The sequence below is a fragment of the Mercenaria mercenaria genome, chromosome 18 (assembly GCF_021730395.1).
Source record: "Mercenaria mercenaria strain notata chromosome 18, MADL_Memer_1, whole genome shotgun sequence".
NCBI classification, from domain to species: Eukaryota; Metazoa; Mollusca; class Bivalvia; order Venerida; family Veneridae; genus Mercenaria; species Mercenaria mercenaria.
In genome coordinates, this window is record NC_069378.1 from 24,727,675 (window position 1) to 24,747,257 (window position 19,583).

The following is a 19,583-nucleotide window of genomic DNA, read 5'->3' on the forward strand; positions in this document are numbered from 1 at the left end:
ACATAGCGTAAACGAAGCCATACAGGGCGCGAAATTCAACCTCTACTAGTACAGATCTGACCAGAGGGACAGAGTGGGACATAGCCCCCAGAACAGAGAGAGAAATCCTTTTTCAGATACAGGCCGGTCCGGTTAACTTAGCCTAGACCTTTGCGAATAGACAGTCTGGTTCTTTAACGTGCTCGGTGTATAGCAGCACTGTTAAAAACACGGGGAAAATCCGGTCTGGCATGCCAGAAATATGCTTCTACAGTGAAACAAGACCAACTGATGTCACCAGAAAATGATCTGATCAAAATGATCAACGATATCACTGTACTTTTAATGAATTCTTTGACATACTACGAAACTGCTATGAACAGAACAATGCAGAAATTTTCAGACAACATACTCAAACATGTCTGATTTCTAGACACAATATTAACAGTTACGGACTTCAAATATCAATCATCCTATGAAGTTTTAATGACAGTAGGCCAAAACTATCTGTTGTTAAACTGAAACTGTTTTCAATCTCAATATTATTGTGACCTTGACCTCTGACCTACTGTTCCCAAATCAATAGAGGTCATCTGCTGACCACAGGCAATAATCTAATGAAGTTTGACCATGGTAGGACCAAGCATTTTCTAGTTATTGCGTAGAAACCAAATGGTTTACAACATGACAACTGATGGACCAACCGGCAATGAGCAAACAATACATCCCCCATCTTCTGTGAAGGGGTAAATACAAATATACAATCAACAAGAAACCCAAACAGGTGTTAGTTGCTCACCCGAGGACCTTGAATTTCTAAATTTAATTCTGATCAAGTTTGGAGTATTTATTTCATTTAAATGTATGTAATGTTTTTTCCTATCTTTTTGCTGTTACAGCCCCATTTTGTAACCACTGGAACAACTATGGCGACGGGTTGGATGAAGATCCATCAAGCATGACAAGAAGTTGATAAAACATTTTTCTACTCTTAGCTCCACAGCTAAGCTGGAATTTCTTAACAAAATAGACAAAACTTAAAGTTCATTTAATGATGATACAGACCATGTTCAGCACAGACTTTCTAGTAGTTCATGAGAAGAACTTACATGTACTTGAAGTTATTTCACCTTATAACAGTGGTGGCCCCTAAATGGAGCCCAAGTGGAACCATTACAACATACCTAAGAGGGATCCAATACAAGAATGCTACATTGGTGAAAATCCATCAGGCAGTTCTTAAGAAGTTGGTAAAAAGTTGTTTTTATTTTTTACTCTTGCAGTGGCAAAAGTCAAGTGGAACAATTTGAACAAATGTGAGAAAGATCCACAAAAGGATGTTATAGACCAAGTCTGGTGAAGATCCATCCAATGGTCAATGAGAAGACGCTGTTTAAATGTTCTTTTATATTTAGCCCTGTTGGCACTTAAAATGGACCAAGCAGTTCTAAGCATTTGAACAAATTTGAGAAAGGCCCATGCAAGAATGCCACAGGAAAAATGCTGTAATGTTCAACCAAGCTATTCATGAGTAGTTTAGTTTCTTTTCTCAGTTTTTTACTCCGGCAATCCTTGAAAGTGACCAAGATAAACTATCTGAACAAACATGTGAGATGTCCATATTAGGATGCTAAAAAACAAGTTTGATGGAGATCCGTCAAGTGGTTCATGAGAAGATATTTTCTAGTTTTTTTCTGTTTTTAGCTCTGGCAGCACCTAAAATGTGACCTTTGAATACATTTGAGGGAGGACCATACATGCGTGCTTCAGACCAAGTTTGGAGTTATTTTGACCAGCAGTTTAAGGGGTGATGATTACATAAATTTTTGTCGTAGGAGATAAAAAAAAGAAGAGATATTAAGGGTTAAATAGTCATTACTGATCACCTAGGTTATATAATATTTAGACAGAAAAAGTTCCATAGGCAGTGCTCTGTATACATGAACTTGCCACTATTGTTTGTAAAGTTACTAAGGCAGGCCTTTGCACAGTTTTATGTGTGATTCAACCAGGTTCAAAGTTTAGATGTGCAGGAACTGAGCCATATAAAATCTTAAGCTGTGGTTTAGTAACCCAAGAATCTGAAGATGGACCATGGTAAATCAGAAGATAAACTGCAAGAACGCATTTTTTATTTTCATTTTAACATGCTAATTGAAATATTATGATAAAAATTTAGCCGTTCAATTTAGAGTTCAATATTACAACAGTAATAAACCAGATGTCATGCCACAACCTGATGTCATGATGTTCTCTTGCAAGTGTAGGAGCCGATCCTCCTTTATCAAAGAATATACAAGATTTTAGTACTTCCTTTGTTTAACAAACAACACATTCTAGTCATGTTAGAATTAAGGATTTAAGCAGTGGAAGAAATCTGAAAATGGCCTCTCATATAAAATGACTCTCTGTCACTGAATATTTAAGGAACTGATTAAAATATGGAACAGGAATTTTACATTTCTTTTTAACCCTTACCCTGCTAAATTTCTATAATGAACTTGTCCATCTTTCAATTTGGACAGTACCATTAACTGTTAAAAGGGGTCGCAAAGGCAGAATTACTTGCGGACAACAGGCTAAAGGTTAATTTAGAAAATGATACTATTAATTAGTAACTTTTAAATAACAAGAGGGCCATGATGGTCCTAAAATACTCACCAGAGTTTCACAATTCAAAGAGGTATAACAAAAACATTTCTGCCAAATTACTTAGGAAACTAGCCTGGGGATTCAGTTGAGACTTTTAAGCTTTTTCATTGAGCTATACAGTGAAAACCTAACCTGCCCCCTGCTTCATAATTTTAGTACATGTTCACTCAAGGGATATTTCTGTGAAATCTGACCAGTGTTTTTTTTAGACAAATCAAAACTAGAAGGTATTTTTGCCACAAAAACATATGTCTTCCCCCTATGTATACCTTTAGCTATGGCGGCCATTTGTGCAGCGAAGCATAACATGTTGGCGATATGCACAACTAGGCTTGGTACATGTACTGATCATTCCTGTGAAGTTTCATCGATGTCTGTCCAGCAGTTTGACCTGTGAAAGCCGGACAAGATTTTTCTATTTTTAGCTCTGGTGGCCATTATGTGCAGCAAAACGCAACATGCCAGCGATATGCAAAACAAGGGATGGTACTAATCACTGTAAATTTTCATCAAAATCCAGCCAGCAGTTTGACCTGTGAAAGTCAGACAAGATTTTTCTATCTTTAGCTCTGGCGGCCATTTTGTGCAGCGAAGTGGAACATGTTGAAGATATGCACAACTAGACTTGGTACTGATCACTTGTGTGAAGTTTCATTGAAGTCCTGCTAGCAGTTTGACCTGAGAAAGCCAGCAAGCTTAATGTGGACAGACGAACCAATGGACGTACAGACGGCGAAGGCAAAAACAATTTGTCTCCCGCACCTATGGGGGAGACATAATAATATGACCACTCTTTAAAAGTCCACCTAAGGAACATTTCTGTGCAATTGTTTCAAAATCAATAGGAGATATCGTTTGAAGATTTTTTTATATTTAGCTCTGTGTGACAGACGGACAGACAGATGACATATAAAGCATAATAACAATACCTCTTCCCAATCACGAGCTTAAAAAGTAAAGACACGGTGATCCAATGAGTTCTAATGAGTATTTACCTGTTCTCGTTAAAGCACACAATCATGCTGTCTGTAAAATGTTAAAAGCAAAATAATTTGTTATGCAGTAATAATCTGATGTTAGTATAGCAGAAATTTGGTTCTTCTGTATACAAGTACCTTACTCCGGAAATATCAGTCTGAGTACTGTAAAAACACATATTTTCGCTGGGTCAACATTTTACAAATTTGAAATTTTGAGTATGTTCGTGAGGTTTAACATTCTCGACATTGTAAAAATTGTATCCCACTTGAATTTGAATTATACTAATAGTGAATATTTATGCGAGGATTAATTTTCAGGAGATGTAGGGCCTTGGGAATACAGCAGAAATTAAACCCTCATGAAAATTTCTGTTTTTACAATTACTGGTGTGTGGAAAACTGACCAAATTCCCATTTTACTTTTTTTATACATTACTAAATTTAAGTTGATTAAGTTCAAAAACACCTGATGTCACCTTAAAAAGCGTGCATTTTTCAACTTTAAAAGAAAATTTCAGCTTTAAAAGAAATTAGAGTTACCCAATTAAAAAGACCCGTCTTGTCACATTTTCATTTTTACCCGTTTATGCTTATTAGACTATGATTTTAATGTTTAAAAGCACTGCAAATGTTATTTCTTATTTTTCAATGGTAAAGAATTACACTTGAATGAGAAAGAATATGAATTATAAATAATCGGAAAATCTTTCCAAAATACATTATGATATTAATGTGTATTTTTACCTATGTTAACAAAAAGATACATGTATATCCTCCACCATCCAAAAAAGTAAAAGAAATCTAGACAGAAATTCACAGAACTATATAGATTATGACATTGTGACCTCATAACGCAATGTCACACTGCATTGGTAAAACGAGTACAATTTGGTTAAAACCATTGAAAATGTGTGAAACAAAAATGAAATTTATTTGTTTTACATGTAACATCAAGATATCTTTCACTTGTGAACACAACATGTTACATTTTCACTTGTGGCTGTGCTAATCCTGGAAGTCATTTTCGTTTTACCATCCTGCTTAAGATATTGAGGATATTTAAATATCTTTGTACTAGTGAACATCAGGTCTAACATTTTCATTTTGTTTTGTGTTTGGTAAAATGGCATTTTTCAACAGTATTTTAGTTATGTAACGGAGGGCAGTTAACCTTACCAGTGTTCCTGGTTTCTGTACCAGTATAAACCTGTTCTCCACAAGTAACTGCCAACTTCCCCACATGAATAAGGGTCGGATGACAAATGATTTCAGACACAACGTCTTTTATCAAATTGTCATTGACAACCGCCCTGCCCGTGGATCAAACTGCAGACCCTATGATCCATAGATCAGCGCTCTCCCTATTGAGCTAGGCCGGTTGTAATATTTTCATGCATGGCCGACAAGTGAAAGCTATTTCTTTCTTATATGTAAATCAAAGAAATATTCTTTTTATTTCAAATCTAATCAATGATTTTAACCAAATTATGCCCAATTTTCCCGTGCATAGGACAGTGCCACACACAAAGTCATGAAGTCACAGCTTTTATGCTGGTAAAATGTTAAATAATTCTATGGCATTACAATTTCATATAAAAGAGTATACATATATATTTTACATTTTATTGTTATTTATATACACCCATTTACCTGGTTTTTTTTTAATTTATGAAATGATTTCCTATCATTTATAATTCATATTCTTTCAAGTGTAGTTCTGTACTGCTGAAAGTTGAAACAAGAATGATGTCAACATTGTAAAACACATGCCCCTTGAAAATGCTTGATAGAATAAAAAGGGGACAAAAGCAAAAAAATCTGGCAACTTATTCCCAACTAATGATGAATACCAAGTTCCATTTGAACTGGATGGAATACGAAGGAGGTGTTGGGTACATAAGGTATTGGGAGTGCATGTAGAAGTAATACTGTTAAATCATAACAAGTGGACCATGATGGTCCTGAATCGCTCACCTGTCCCCACATGACCCAGTTTTGAACTGAGTATGACGTTTTTTTCTATTATTTGACACAGTGCCCTAGTTTTTGAGCTCATGTGACCCAGTTTTGAACTTGACCTAGATATCATCAAGACAAAAATTCTGACCAATTTTCATGAAGATCATGAAATATGTTCTACATGTCACAAGTTTTATTATTGACCTACTGACCTAGTATTGACCGTAGACGACAGTGACCCATCGAATAGCCTAGATATCATCAGGAACATTCGACAATTTTATGAATCCATTCAAGTGGCGCTAAGAAGCCAAGTTTCTATTTAAACTATGACCTAGTTTTTAGACCACGTAACCCAGATTCAAACTGACCTGATATTACAAGTTGACATTCATGCCAAATTTCATCGATCCCATGAAATATGGCCTCTATAGAGCACAAGTTTTTATTACTGTCTACTGACCTATATTGATGCACATGACCCATTTCGAACTGACCTAGATATCATCAGTCAACATCTGACTAATTTCATGAAGATTCATTTAAGTTGACCTCTAGAGAGGTCACAAGGTTTTCCATTTAGACCTACTGACAGGTTTTGACCACAGAGACCAGTTCAACTTTACTAGATACTCAAGATGAACATTCACCAACTTCATAAGATCCCATTAAAAATATAGGCCTCTAGATCAGTCACATTTTTTATATTGACCTACTGACAGTTATTGAGCAGACCATAAACTTCACCTAGATATCATCAAGATACTTCGACAATTTCATGAAGTCCATTCACATATGCTTCTAGAGAGTCACAAGTTTTCTATTTTAGACCTACTGCCTACTTTTGACCGCATTGACCAGTTCGACTTGACTAGAGATATCAGATGACATCAACAATATCATACAATCCATGAAAAATATGGCCTCTAGAGAGGTCACAAGGTTTTTTTATTATTTGACCTACTGACCTAGTTTTTGAAGGCACGTGACCCAGCTTCCAACTTGACCTAGATATCATCAAGGTGAACATTCTGACCAACTTTCATGAAGATCCATTGAAAAGTATGGCCTCTAGAGAGGTCACAAGGTTTTTCTATTTTTAGACCTACTGACCTAGTTTTGGACAAGTGACCCAGTTTCGAACTTGACCTAGATATCATCAAGATGAACATTCTGACCAACTTTCATAAAGATCCCATGAAAAATGTGACCTCTAGAGTGGTCACAAGCAAAAGTTTACGCACGGACGGATGGACGCTGTGCAATCACAAAAGCTCACCTTGTCACAAAGTGACATGTGAGCTAAAAAGGGCCGTAACTCATATTAAAAATCTGACATGACAGTCATTTGTTGGTTTGGGTTTAACACCGTTTTCCAACAGTATTTCAGTTATGTAAAGACCGGCAGTTAACCTAACCAGTGTTCCTGGTTTCTGTTCCGATTCAAACCTGTTCTCTGTAAATAACTGCAAACTTCCCCACATGAATCAGAGGTGGAGGAGAAATCATTTCAGACATGATGTTTAGGAGTACATACACCTCAACCAGAAATGGAACCCATGACCCCGCGGTCAGCAGATCTGTGCTCTCCCTACTGAGCTAAGTGGGCGGGCTGACCTGACAGTCCTGCAGTATGCTGAAAGTGCATACCATATTTTATCTAAATTCAATGGAAGCTTAGGAGTTGAGTACTAAAGGAACAGAGGAAGTTCTAATACGGCCAAGTGCAAAAAGAGGCACAGCTCAAAAATTAATTATTGGACTTGGAAGTTCTGACGATACGTCCCTTTCATGTTGACAAGGTACTTTTAGCTTCATTTGAAATAGATGGAAACTGTAGGAGTTGGGTACAGATGTAGCTGTTATACCAATGAGTCCAAAAACAAGAGGGCCATGATGGCCCTATATCGCTCACCTGTTATCATTGCACTTGAGGACAAGAAGGTCCTCAGAAAAAATATCTAAGTCCAAAGGACAGGAACAACAAAGGAAAGGAATTTAACCAAAAAGAAAAAAAAAATCTTACAAGGTATAGATATGTTAAAATACACCTAAAAATTGGAGGTACCATCCATGTTGTACCACAAGAAACTGGTCTTGTATTTTCCCTACGGCCAATAATAAAAAAGTTACAAAAATAAGCTATTTATAGTAACGTAAAAGGGAAGTAATTAAAAAAAAAAAATATTGTAAGTGGGCAAAAGAAGGATCTGCCAAATAAATCTGTTGACATAAATGAAATTTCAGATCAGTATCTTCATAAGTTATGGAGATATAACAATTTAAATTTGAAATAAAGGGAGGTAATTTGACATAAAATCAGTCCATACTTATCTATCCTGATCGTCTCAGTCCAACTAATAACAATAATGAAATTTCAAATAAGTCCTGTAAGTACTTACTGATATAAATCCATTTTGATTACAATCAGGGGAGATAACAGATATAAAATAACTCTGGAACATATGATTGGATCTGATTTGTCATGGAATCCAAGATTTATTGTTGCTGAAGATATTTTGGAAGTCTGTATCAAATAAAACCATAAATGAAGTATCTATATGGCTGCAAAAGCCAAAATAGCCGATTTTGGACCTTTAAGGGGCCATAACTCTGGAATCCAAGATGGAATCTGGCCAGTTCAAGAAAGGAAGCAAGATCTTGTGGTGATACAAGTTGTGTGCAAGTTTGGTTAAAATCATATCATAAATGAAGCTGCTACTGTGCAGACAAGGTCAAAATAGCTAATTTTGGCCCTTTCAGGGGCCATAACTCTGGAACCCATTATGGGCTCTGGCCGGTTCAAGAAAGGAACTGAGATCTTATGGTGACAGAAGTTTTGTGCAAGTCTGATTAAATTCAAATCATAAATGAAGCTGCTATTGTGCAGACAAGATCAAAATAGCTAATTCTGGCCCTTTCAGGGGCCATAACTCTGGAACCCACAAAGGAATCTTGCCAGTTCAAGAAAGGAATCAAGATCTTATGGTGATACAAGTTGTGTGCAACTTTGGTTAAAATCAAATCATAAATGAAGCTGCTATTGTGCAGACAAGGTCAAAATAGCTAATTCTGGCCCTTTCAGGGGCCATAACTCTGGAACCCATGATGGAATCTGGCCAGTTCAAGAAAGGAACCAAGATCTTATGGTGATACAAGTTGTGTGCCAGTTTGGTAAAATTCAAATCATAAATAAAGCCGCTATTGTGCAGACAAGGTCAAAATAGCTAATTTTGGCCCTTTCAGGGGCCATAACTCTGGAACCCATCATGGGATCTGGCCAGTTCAAGAAAGGAACCGTGATCTTATGGTGATACAAGTTGTGTGCAAGTTTGGTTAAAATAAAATCATAAATGAAACCACTATCGTGCAGACAAGAAATTGTTGCAAGACAGACGGACGCACGACGGACGAAGGGTGATCACAAAAGCTCACTTTGTCACTATGTGACAGGTGAGCTAAAAAGCGGCGTAAATCAAAAGCATAATCAGACATACATGCAAGTGTCCTGATAATATGCACATGTCCACTTCCATAATGATGATGTATACCATGATTCTTTTGAATTGAAAACTGTATTGAAGAGAAAATATGTACAAAAGAAAAATAGTTATGTCCAAGTTATGACGGACAGTTCAAATCTTATATGCCTTCCTGGGGGTGAGGGGGTGTATAAAAATTAAAACTCCAGTTTAAAACACTGAAGCTTTCTATTATATTATTTATCTTTTTCAAAAAAAGAACTCTAAAAAACATTGATTAAATGGTACTATTCCTTCATTCTTCATTTATGTACAATAAAAGAATATTAAACAAGAGCTGTCTCCATAGGATGACATATGCCCCCGATGGCACTTTGAATGAGTAGTTATGGCCGATGTTAGAGTTTAGGACCTTTGACCTACGGAGCTGGGTCTTGCGCGCAACACGTCATCTTACTGTGTCACACATTCATGCGTAGTCATTTTAAAATCCATGCATGAATGACAAAGATATGGACCAGACACGCCCATCAATGCACTATCATGAAAAATGACCTTTACCTTCTAAGTGTGACCTTGACCTTTGAGCTATGGACCTGGGTCTTGCGCGCGACACGTCGTCTTACTGTGGTACACATTCATGCCAAGTTATTTGAAAATCCATCCATGGTTGACAAAGATATGGACCGGACACGCCCATCAATGCACTATCCTTTAATGTCTAAGTGTGACCTTGACCTTCGAGCTACGGACCTGGGTCTTGCGCGCGACACGTCGTCTTACTGTGGTACACATTCATGCCAAGTTATTTGAAAATCTATCCATCGATGACAAAGATATGGACCGGACACGCCCATCAATGCACTATCCTTTAATGTGTAAGTGTGACCTTGACCTTTGGACCTGGGTCTTGCGCGCAACACGTCGCCTTACTGTGGTACACATTCATGCCAAGTTATTTGAAAATCCATCCATCGATGACAAAGATATGGACCGGACACGCCCATCAAAGCACTATCCTTTAATGTCTAAGTGTGACCTTGACCTTTGAGCTACGGACCTGGGTCTTGCGCGCGACACGTCGTCTTACTGTGGTACACATTCATGCCAAGTTATTTGAAAATCCATCCATCGATGACAAAGATATGGACCGGACACGAAAATTGCGGACAGACTGACAGACCGACAGACTGACAGACGGTTCAAAAACTATATGCCTCCCTTCGGGGGCATAAAAATCATACAGTGGTAAACAAAAAGAATTTTTTAAGGAAAGCACAACATGAACAAAACTAGACATACAATATCCACTAATTTCAAGTCTTAGTTTTCATCAAAATATGTCTTTACTATGTATTTTAAATTATTACATATTACTCATTTTTAAAACTAATTTAGGTAGTTCTGCATGTTTGAAACAAACTTTGAAGACGAAATAGAATTTAATTAAAATAAATTTAGTCAATAAAAATGATATGGTTTTGGTGCTTGATTTTTTTACTTGACTGATTTGAAAAGACTGGTCCTTCAGTCAATTTTCACAATGGGGTTCTACAGGAGATTTTAAAAACTCACTTTTGATGACCTTTTCTAATACAGAAAGAGTTCCACAATGTAGATTAAAATGAAACTTTTCACAGCTTGAGATTTATATAATCTGTTCAGTCATATGACCTGATGAAATATGTAGATCCACGTGCTTGACTTTTTGCTTTTACCCAAATATTAACTGGAGTCCTTTCATTGCTGCTTATTTTATGTCAGTTTTGTTTGTTTGTTTGACCTTGGGTTTCATGCCATTTTTCAACAGTATTTGAGTTGTGTAACGACGGGCAGTTAACCGAACCATTGTCCCTGGATTCTTTATCAGTACTAACTGCCAACTTCCCCACATGAATCACAGGTGGGAAATGAATGATTTTAGACAAAATGTCTTTTATCAAAACATCATGGAGACCCTACGATGCACCCAGATATCAAATTCATGACTCTGTGATCTGTAGATCTGCGTTCTCCCTTTTGAGCAAAGTGGGCAGGTATTATTTTGAATCAAAATTTAAGGTTACGAGGTAGGCCTTGAGAAACAAAAATCAAACAACACCAAATCATAGAAAGAAATATTTGTTTGACGTGAAAATTGAACAGCATGTAAAACATGTATATTACTTTACGAAACAAGTGTCAGTATACTGTTAAAAACATTGAATTCCAGAAAATGACTGCCTATAGGTGCCCCACTTCCGGACAGTCAAACGCCTTTAAAAACTCACCATTTTCAAAGAACTGTTACACATGTTCGTTTTGAGGCATTTGCAATAGCGTGCGAATGGTGAAATTTCACATAACAAGGTGGAACACAGTTTTCAGCAATTGTTTATCTTTATTTCTTTACAAATGGCATTCATTTGCAAAGGGAAACAACTTTTTCTAGACGATTACTTAAAATAGTCGGAAAAAGTTGTCTCCCTTTGAAAATGAATGCCATTTGTACTTAAAATAATCGGGAAAAGTTGTCTCCCTTTGAAAATGAATACCATTTGTAAAGAAATAAAGATAAACAATTGTTGAAAACTGTGTTCCACCTTGTTATGCGAAATTTCACCATTCACACGCTATTGCAAATGCATCAAAACGAACATGTGTAACTGTTCTTTGAAAATGGTGAGTTTTTAAAGGCGTTTAACTGTCCAGAAGTGGAGCTCCTTTAGGCAGTTATTTTCCTGAGTTCAATGTTTATATCAGTATACTGACATAAAATGCAGAACTACCTTAATTAAGTTGTAACATAATATCAAACTTAATATATTTCCATACTGACATTTCAATTTCACATCAGGTACACAACACCATTTGTGACCTCCTTTTCATACGAGTCATCCAATAAAAACGATCACTAATGACAATATATTCTACCTCACTGTTGCTACCGAACAAACTTGTATACCGAAATAGATACAAAATATAACAGTAATAAGTGTAAATGTGCATGTAATAAATAGGTTATTAGATGTGCATCGAGGAATGTGTACTTGTACTTTCGAAGACTAATATTGCACTTATGAAATTGCGCAACGCCTCCGCTGCAGAACTTGTGCAAATTTCTCGATACAAAACTAAAAACCTGCAATGATTTGTGTACTTTTAAAGCACTAAACACATAAATGAGTTAACAATACTGACACTAAATAATGGATGCATTTTTAATACAATCCAAATTGTTCATAAAGCATTGTGATCCACACAAATGAAAGAAAATATGTCACAATGATATTAGCTATGATGCAATAGTAATAAAAAACCCCAGATATTTTTAATTTGCAACACAGTTTTCTGACAATGTGCAAACAATTAAACTATGATAGAGGGGTCTGGAGCTGAAGTTCTGTAAATCAAATCGCAAAATGTCACCATTCATCCTCTTAGTGCAAAACATTTCAAGGTATTAAAAACTTGTATCCTGCTAAGCTGTCCAATGATATAATAAACAGTCTCCCTATTAAGGTAGGATTTATCCAACAACTCAGTTAATTTGAACTGTTCACTGATCTCTAGAACACATTCCTGACTGATGTTTGAGAAAATCTATGCTATTGTATTCCAACCCATCTTCCCAACCTCTTTTCAGTTTCAATTCTCTACACAACATCTCCCACAATCCCTTTCAACAAATCACCGGTCTGAAACTACACCGATGTTCGATTGCTTCCATGTTAATTCAACTCCAGCAATGTAAAAAAAGCAAAATTTTCTGAGGGCAAGTGAAGCAAATGTTTCCATGGTAACTAAACACTAAACAGACTGGACTCCATGGCAACGAAAAAAATTATTATAAAAGTATCAGAGGTAATTAAACAGGTTCGAGCCCTGTTTCAGCAATCAATTTAACGTCACTTTGCGTACTGAGACTGCTAAGTGTCTTTTTGATGCGTAACGCTGTTAGACGTGCAGCAGCGTTGTGGTACCAGCATTCCTTCATGATTCTAGCCATAACCCGCAATGCCTGAAAATAAGAAATGTAAGATATTGATAAAATGGTAGCAACAAGCTGGTGTCTTGGTTCCTTCTGTAAATTATGACGAATATTCTGTTTTTCTGAAAATAAAATTTAATTCGAAGTTATATTCATATAATATTTTTATTGAACTATAAAACTGGAAATTTTTATTTTTGATATGGTAAATGGATGTGTGTCCATAGAACACAGGTGCCACTGTCATTTTTGGTCAAATGTAACTTGTTGACAAGGCAGTACTAAGTAAACAAATTATCTTTATTATTAAGGTAGTTCTGCACTTCAAATAAAAAATTTTGTAGGCAGTTTTCAGTGTGAGACAGCCAGTATGAGGTAATGCTTTTCAACATAAGCGATTCATTTAGAATACTCCAATTCTGTATGTGTAAACATATTATTTTGATTTTTTGATTTCAATATCATGCCAATGAAAATTATAAAGAACTGATTTTAATAACATACATTTGTGTGAATTAATATCATAATTTGTGATTCAGTTATAAATCTAGAAATTCTATTTTTCTTAAGGCTGTGTCATTCATTTCCATGTGTATAACATGGGTTATTCTAGCATTCATTAGCCCAAGCCCAACAACGATCCTGGAAAATCTCAGCCCTACAAAGCCAGTTCTGAAAAGTCCCAGGCCTACAGGGTCAGACCTGAAAAGTCCTAGGCCAACAGAAATGGTCCTGGTAAGTCCCAGGCCTACAGGACCAGTCCTGGAAAGTACCAGGCCTACAGGACTAGCCTGGAAAGTCCCAGGCCTATAGAAACAGTCCTGAAAAAGTCCTAGACCTACAGGACCAGTCCCGGAAAGTCCCAGGCCAACAGAACCAGTCCTGGAATGCCCTAGGTCTACAGGATCAGTCCTGAAAAGTCCCAGGCGTATAGAAACAGTCCTGAAAAGTCCCAGGCCAACAGAACCAGACCTGGAGTGTCCTAGGCCTATAGGATAAGTCCTAAAAAGTCCTAGGCCTATAGAAACAGTCCTGAAAAGTCCCAGGCCTACAGAAACAGTCCTGGAATGTCCTAGGCCTACAGAAACAGTCCTGGAATGTCCTAGGCCTACAGAAACAGTCCTGGAAGGTCCTAGGCCTATAGAAACAGTCCTGAAAAGTCCCAGGCCTATAGAAACAGTCCTGAAATGTCCTAGGCCTACAGGATCAGTCCTGAAAAGTCCCAGGCCTACAGAAACAGTCCTGAAAAGTCCCAATCCTACAGGATCAGTCCTGAAAAGTCCCAGGCCTACAGGATCAGTCCTGAAAAGTCCCAGGCCTACAGGATCAGTCCTGGAAAGTCCCAGGCCTACAGAAACAGTCCTGAAAAGTCCCAGGCCTACAGAAACAGTCCTGAAAAGTCCCAGGCCTATAGAACCAGTCCTGGAAAGTCCCATGCCTACAGGACAAGTCCTGAATAGTCAAAGGCCTACAACACCAGTCCTAAAAAGTTACAACACCAATAGCACTAGTCCTGAAAAGTCACACACAAACAGGACCAATTCTGAAAAGTCCAAGGTCAACAGAAACTTCCTGAAAAGTCCAAGGCCTACAGCACCAGTCCTGAAAAGTCACACACCAACAGGATCAGTCCTGAAAAAGTCCCAGGACTACAGGACCAATCATGAATAGACCCAGGCTCACAGTTAAGATAACTTCTTGTGACCTACCTCATGACCCTGCCACCTATTTGGTATATCAGGTCGCCGTTTCTCTATACATACAACTTTCTTCATCTCCTCTAAATATGGGTCTGCAGGTACCATGTTATAGTATGGCTGTTGGTAATCTTCAAATATACCTGAAAAATGAAACTGTACTGTAAAAATCTTTGTATTTCATATATTTATTAAACAGCAATGTTGTGCCTTCTGTGGTTATCAAAAAACCTGTATTTGCAGGATGGCGTCTCCCAAGTGCCAATGTCAGCTTAGGTATGCTAGAAACTATGAAAGGAACACCTAAATAATATATGCCTAAATGCTATTAAAAGAACTGGATTTTATAAACCGTTTCATCATAGTTTAGTCAAAATCAATCTAGATAAGTGGGTATTTTTACGATTTTAAAAAAGTTGACTGATTTTGATAAATTATTTTTGGAACTGTTACGATGTTGTTCAATGGTCTTTTTGCATTGACCAAATTTTAGACAATTTCGGGGTCGTTACTGGTCCAAACCCGAAGTATCTGTGTTTTTCACCTACCTATTTGTAAAAATGGATTATAGAAATCCTTTTATGGCCACAAAGGAATATCATGCATAGAACCCCACTGAAAACCATACAACATCAAACTTCTGTGTATTATTTTGTCACTTTGATTTTGATCTCAAGCAGGTGATAATTTTTTGTTTGCCACCTAACAATCACAAATGTTACCCAAGTAGGTGTGAAAAAAAATTTGTGTGTTTGTATTTTGTATATTATAATTAAATAGGAATACGCCTACACATGCTGAACAATACTCCTATAAAGTTTCACGACCCTCAAGTCAAATAGATTTTAAAATACACTTGACACAAATTTTAAGACCCTTTGTCTTGGCAAAGTTAAGAACTGATGTTAGCTTTATCACAATCGTCCTACTGGTTTATAAGACATGGAGAGGACACTATGGACAGACAGACACTCATGCATGACTCCAACGCAGTCCCCATATACTTTGCATCTGGGGGTACAATGTCACTTGAAAGATTCAAATAGACAAATTTGGATTTGTGCAAAAACTGAACCAATTTCCAAGTCCAAAAAGGGCCATAATTCAGTTAAAATAGTTGACAAAGTTATGTATTCATGCCTACAGATAGAAATTGTTATAATAAATAAGTGATAAAAGTTTAAAAGTCATCTGTCAAACAGTTTACAGAAAATATGAACAGGTACGAAAAACTTAACCAAGATTTGTAAGTTAAAAGGGGCCATATTTCAAACAAAATCCTTGGTGGAGTTATGTACTATTGCCTAAAACTGGAAATGGTTATGGTACACAAGTGATGGAAGTTTCAAAGCTATATGTCGAAAAGATTTGTCAAAGTGTGGTCTGGTACAAAAAACTTAAGGTGTGACGCCAATGCAGACACCACCACCATGGCAAGTAGGATAGCTCTACTTAACAAGAGCTGTCTGATGACAGCATGCTCGACTATTCAAAGAACTGATTGAAGAATGGGGTCAAAATATTAACACAGATATTCAGACAAAAGAAAAAACAAGATTAGACAAACAATGTTCCTGTAGTTGTGGATTTCGATAAGTCTTGCACTAAATGGCAATGTGTTAACCAATTTCCAAGTCCAAAAGGGCCATAATTCAGCCAAAATAGTTGTCAGAGTTATGTACTCTTGTCTACAGATGGAAATCATGATAATAAACAGGTTTTCAAAGTTTAAAAGCCATATGTCAAATAGTTTTGACAAAATGTGGACTTATATGAAAACAGAACAAATTTCTAAGTCCAAAAAGGGCCATAATTCAGCCAAAATAGATGACAGAGTAATGTACTCTTTCCTACAGATAGAGACTATTATAATGAACAAGTGATAAAAGTTTCAAAGCCATATGTCAAACACTTCTACACAATATATGAACTGGTACAAAAACTTAACCAAGATTTCTAAGTAGAAAGGGGCCATAATTCAGCCAAAATACTTGATGGAGTTATGTACATTTGCCTATAACTGTACATGGTGATGGTTAACAAGTGTTGAAAGTTTCAAGGCTTTATCTCAAAAGACTTTGGCAAAATATGAACTGGTACGAAAAACTTAACCATGATTTCTAAGTCAACGGGGGCCATAATTCAGCCAAACTCTTTGATGGAGTTATGTGCTCTTGCCTATAACTGGCCATGGTGATGGTAAAGAAGTGTTGAAAGTTTCAAAGCTTTATCTCAAAAGACTTTGTCAAAAAGTGGACTGGTACGAAAAACTTAACCAAGGTGTAACGCCGACGCCGTGGTGAGTAGGATACTCTACTTATTCTTCGAATAGTCGAGCTAAAAATAGTCAAGCTAATAAACAACTGCATGGATGCTGTTTTAATTTTGCATAATACTTAACAACCAATTAAACATGAAATTTATTATTGACTTTCTTCAGAGTTCAACTTCTGAAGCATAACTGGAAGATGAGTTTTCACTTACCCAAAGGAGATATTTAGGAATGGATTATGGAGCTTATACAACAAAAGAGAATCTAATACTATCTAGCTTAATTCGTTCAATTTATAGAACAAGGCCACATTATGGCACCAAAATTACAGACATGTATTGGGTATTTTTGTCTGTTGGGTATATCCAGTTATGACCTAAACATTCCCTGTACAAGCCTATTATAGCAAATGCTAACTAATGCACGGAAGTGTTTTCAAAGAAATAATTGTATGTCATTTTTACCTAATAATCATACAAAAAATAAGAAATATTGAACATCAAATTGGCCATAAATATTTTTCTATTTCAAATACAAAAAAATAATAGAAAAAAAAAACAACTTTATTACCTCCCTTTAAATTTATGAGAAAAAAACTATTGCCTCCCTTTACTTCTCTATTTTTAGCACACCAGGGAAATTGTGATTTAATACCTAGTAATAACTCTGAAAACACTGCAAATCAGACATTTTTCAAGGTCCCAAATTTTTCTCATACACATTTAAGAAAGCACTCTGAATACCGAAATCTCTGCAATCTGAAAACCTGGCAACAAAGGAATATTTCTGAAAAAGGGACAGCAAGTGACAAATTTCTATACTGTCATTTTCATTTAATCTCAAGCAAGTGACAAAATTGTGTTTGCCAATTAAAAATCATAAATGTTACCTAAATAAGTGTGAAAAAAATCATCTGTGTATTTGTATCTTGTATATTAGCTACTAAGTCAGAAAGTGCAAAATATCTAAATCTAACAGGTGATTTTTCATAAAATGACATTTTTTTAGCAATATAAAAGATAATGATGAAGATAAATATTCTTACTGATCATCAAATACCAATATTCATATAACCGTCATGTGAAAACCAACATAGTACGTTTGCAAACAGTATGGATCCAGACTAGCCTTCGCATCCGCGCAGTCTGGTCAGGATCCATGCTGTTCGCTAACAGTTTCTCTAACTGCAATAGGCTTTGAAAGCGAACATATGGATCCTGACCAGACTGCGCAGATGCGCAAGCTGGTCTGGATCCATGCTGGTCGCAAACGCACTATGTTGGTTTTCTCACGGCGCAGCTCAATTTTCATTAATAATTAAATGCATTATGATCAATGTTCCAGACTTTTTAGGGGAGGAAGTCTTAAAGTCTTTATATCTCCATAAAAAGTTCATCAAAGTATCATTTTAACTGATGTTTTTTTCTTTTTAAGAAAAGAAAAACCTAAAAGACATCAACCCTTACCATGCTGGACACGATTGATTCTGCCTTTGCGACCAGTGAAGATCATGATCAGCCTGCTCATCCTGATCAAGATCTTCATTGTTTGCCATTTAGTCAGAATCCTTTTGGTAAACACCCCTTTAAACAGTTAATGGTACTGTCCAAATTGAAAAATGGATAGTTAATTATAGAAATTTAGCAGGGTACGAGTTAAGTGTAATACTGTTTGATGAAACATATAAGAATGAACATACACAACACCTCTCACAAATCTGTGCAAAATCCTCTGAAAACCAGACTTTGATTTGCTCCGGACAAGGTCTGCTTTTTAGAGTTTTTACTGTAGTTAACTGAAGTGAAGGGAATTTCTTAATGAGACTAAATGGGTAAATCTGAAATAAAACACCAGGAATACTCCTAAACATGCCGAACAATATTCCTATAAAGTTTCACGACTTTTTATTATAATAAGTCAAATACATTTTGAGATACACTTGACACAAACTTTAAGAACCTTTGTCTTGGCAAAGTTAACAACTGATGTTAGTTTTATGAAAATTTTCCTAATGGATTAAAAGATATGGAGGGGACACTATGGACAGACAGACACTCATGTATGACTCCCAACATATCCCCATATACTTTGTATCTAGGGGTACAATATTGCTTGAAAGACTCTTTGACAAATACCTACCCCCAATAGAACACCTTCTGGCGATCTCCCACAGCACCAAGCCAAATGAGTAAACATCGGCACGCTTGAAAGACTCAAAGTGATTCATATTTATAGTTTCATCGAGGACTTCTGGTGCCATGTAACGTTTCGTACCAACACGATTATTTGGGGCGATGTCCACAGCATCCTTGGCAGAATCATGGCGTACAGCTAATCCTGAAAACAGAGGGATATGGTGTAACCAGTCTTCTGCAAAAACCTATCAGATATTTAAAGGGGAGTGGATTTTACGGCGCATCAACACAAAAAGGTCATATATAGCCGAAAAGAAGTTGTGCTGAAAATGTAAACTGTGAAACATTCTTTTAAAACATTAATGTAAAATGTATATTCATATAATGGGTTAAAATATCAGTGGCAAACAATAATATTGCAAACTATGTGGAATATTTAAAGGTTGTACCTGTGAAA

General features: G+C 36.4%; 1 protein-coding gene across 2 annotated transcripts in view; it reads right to left on the bottom strand.

Moving 5' to 3' along the window:
* Positions 1-12,179: 12,179 nt before the first annotated feature.
* Positions 12,180-19,583, bottom strand: part of LOC123538944 (TGF-beta receptor type-1-like) — a 31,218-nt gene continuing 23,814 nt past the window's right edge. For both annotated transcript variants that reach the window (XM_045323366.2, XM_045323365.2), the window contains exons 8-10: positions 19,131-19,328; positions 14,732-14,862; positions 12,180-13,052 (exon numbers count right to left, since the gene is read on the bottom strand). In XM_045323366.2, coding sequence (XP_045179301.1) covers positions 12,900-13,052; positions 14,732-14,862; positions 19,131-19,328 — 482 coding nt within the window. In that variant the 3' untranslated portion in view covers positions 12,180-12,899. The remainder of the gene's footprint in view (positions 13,053-14,731; positions 14,863-19,130; positions 19,329-19,583) is intronic.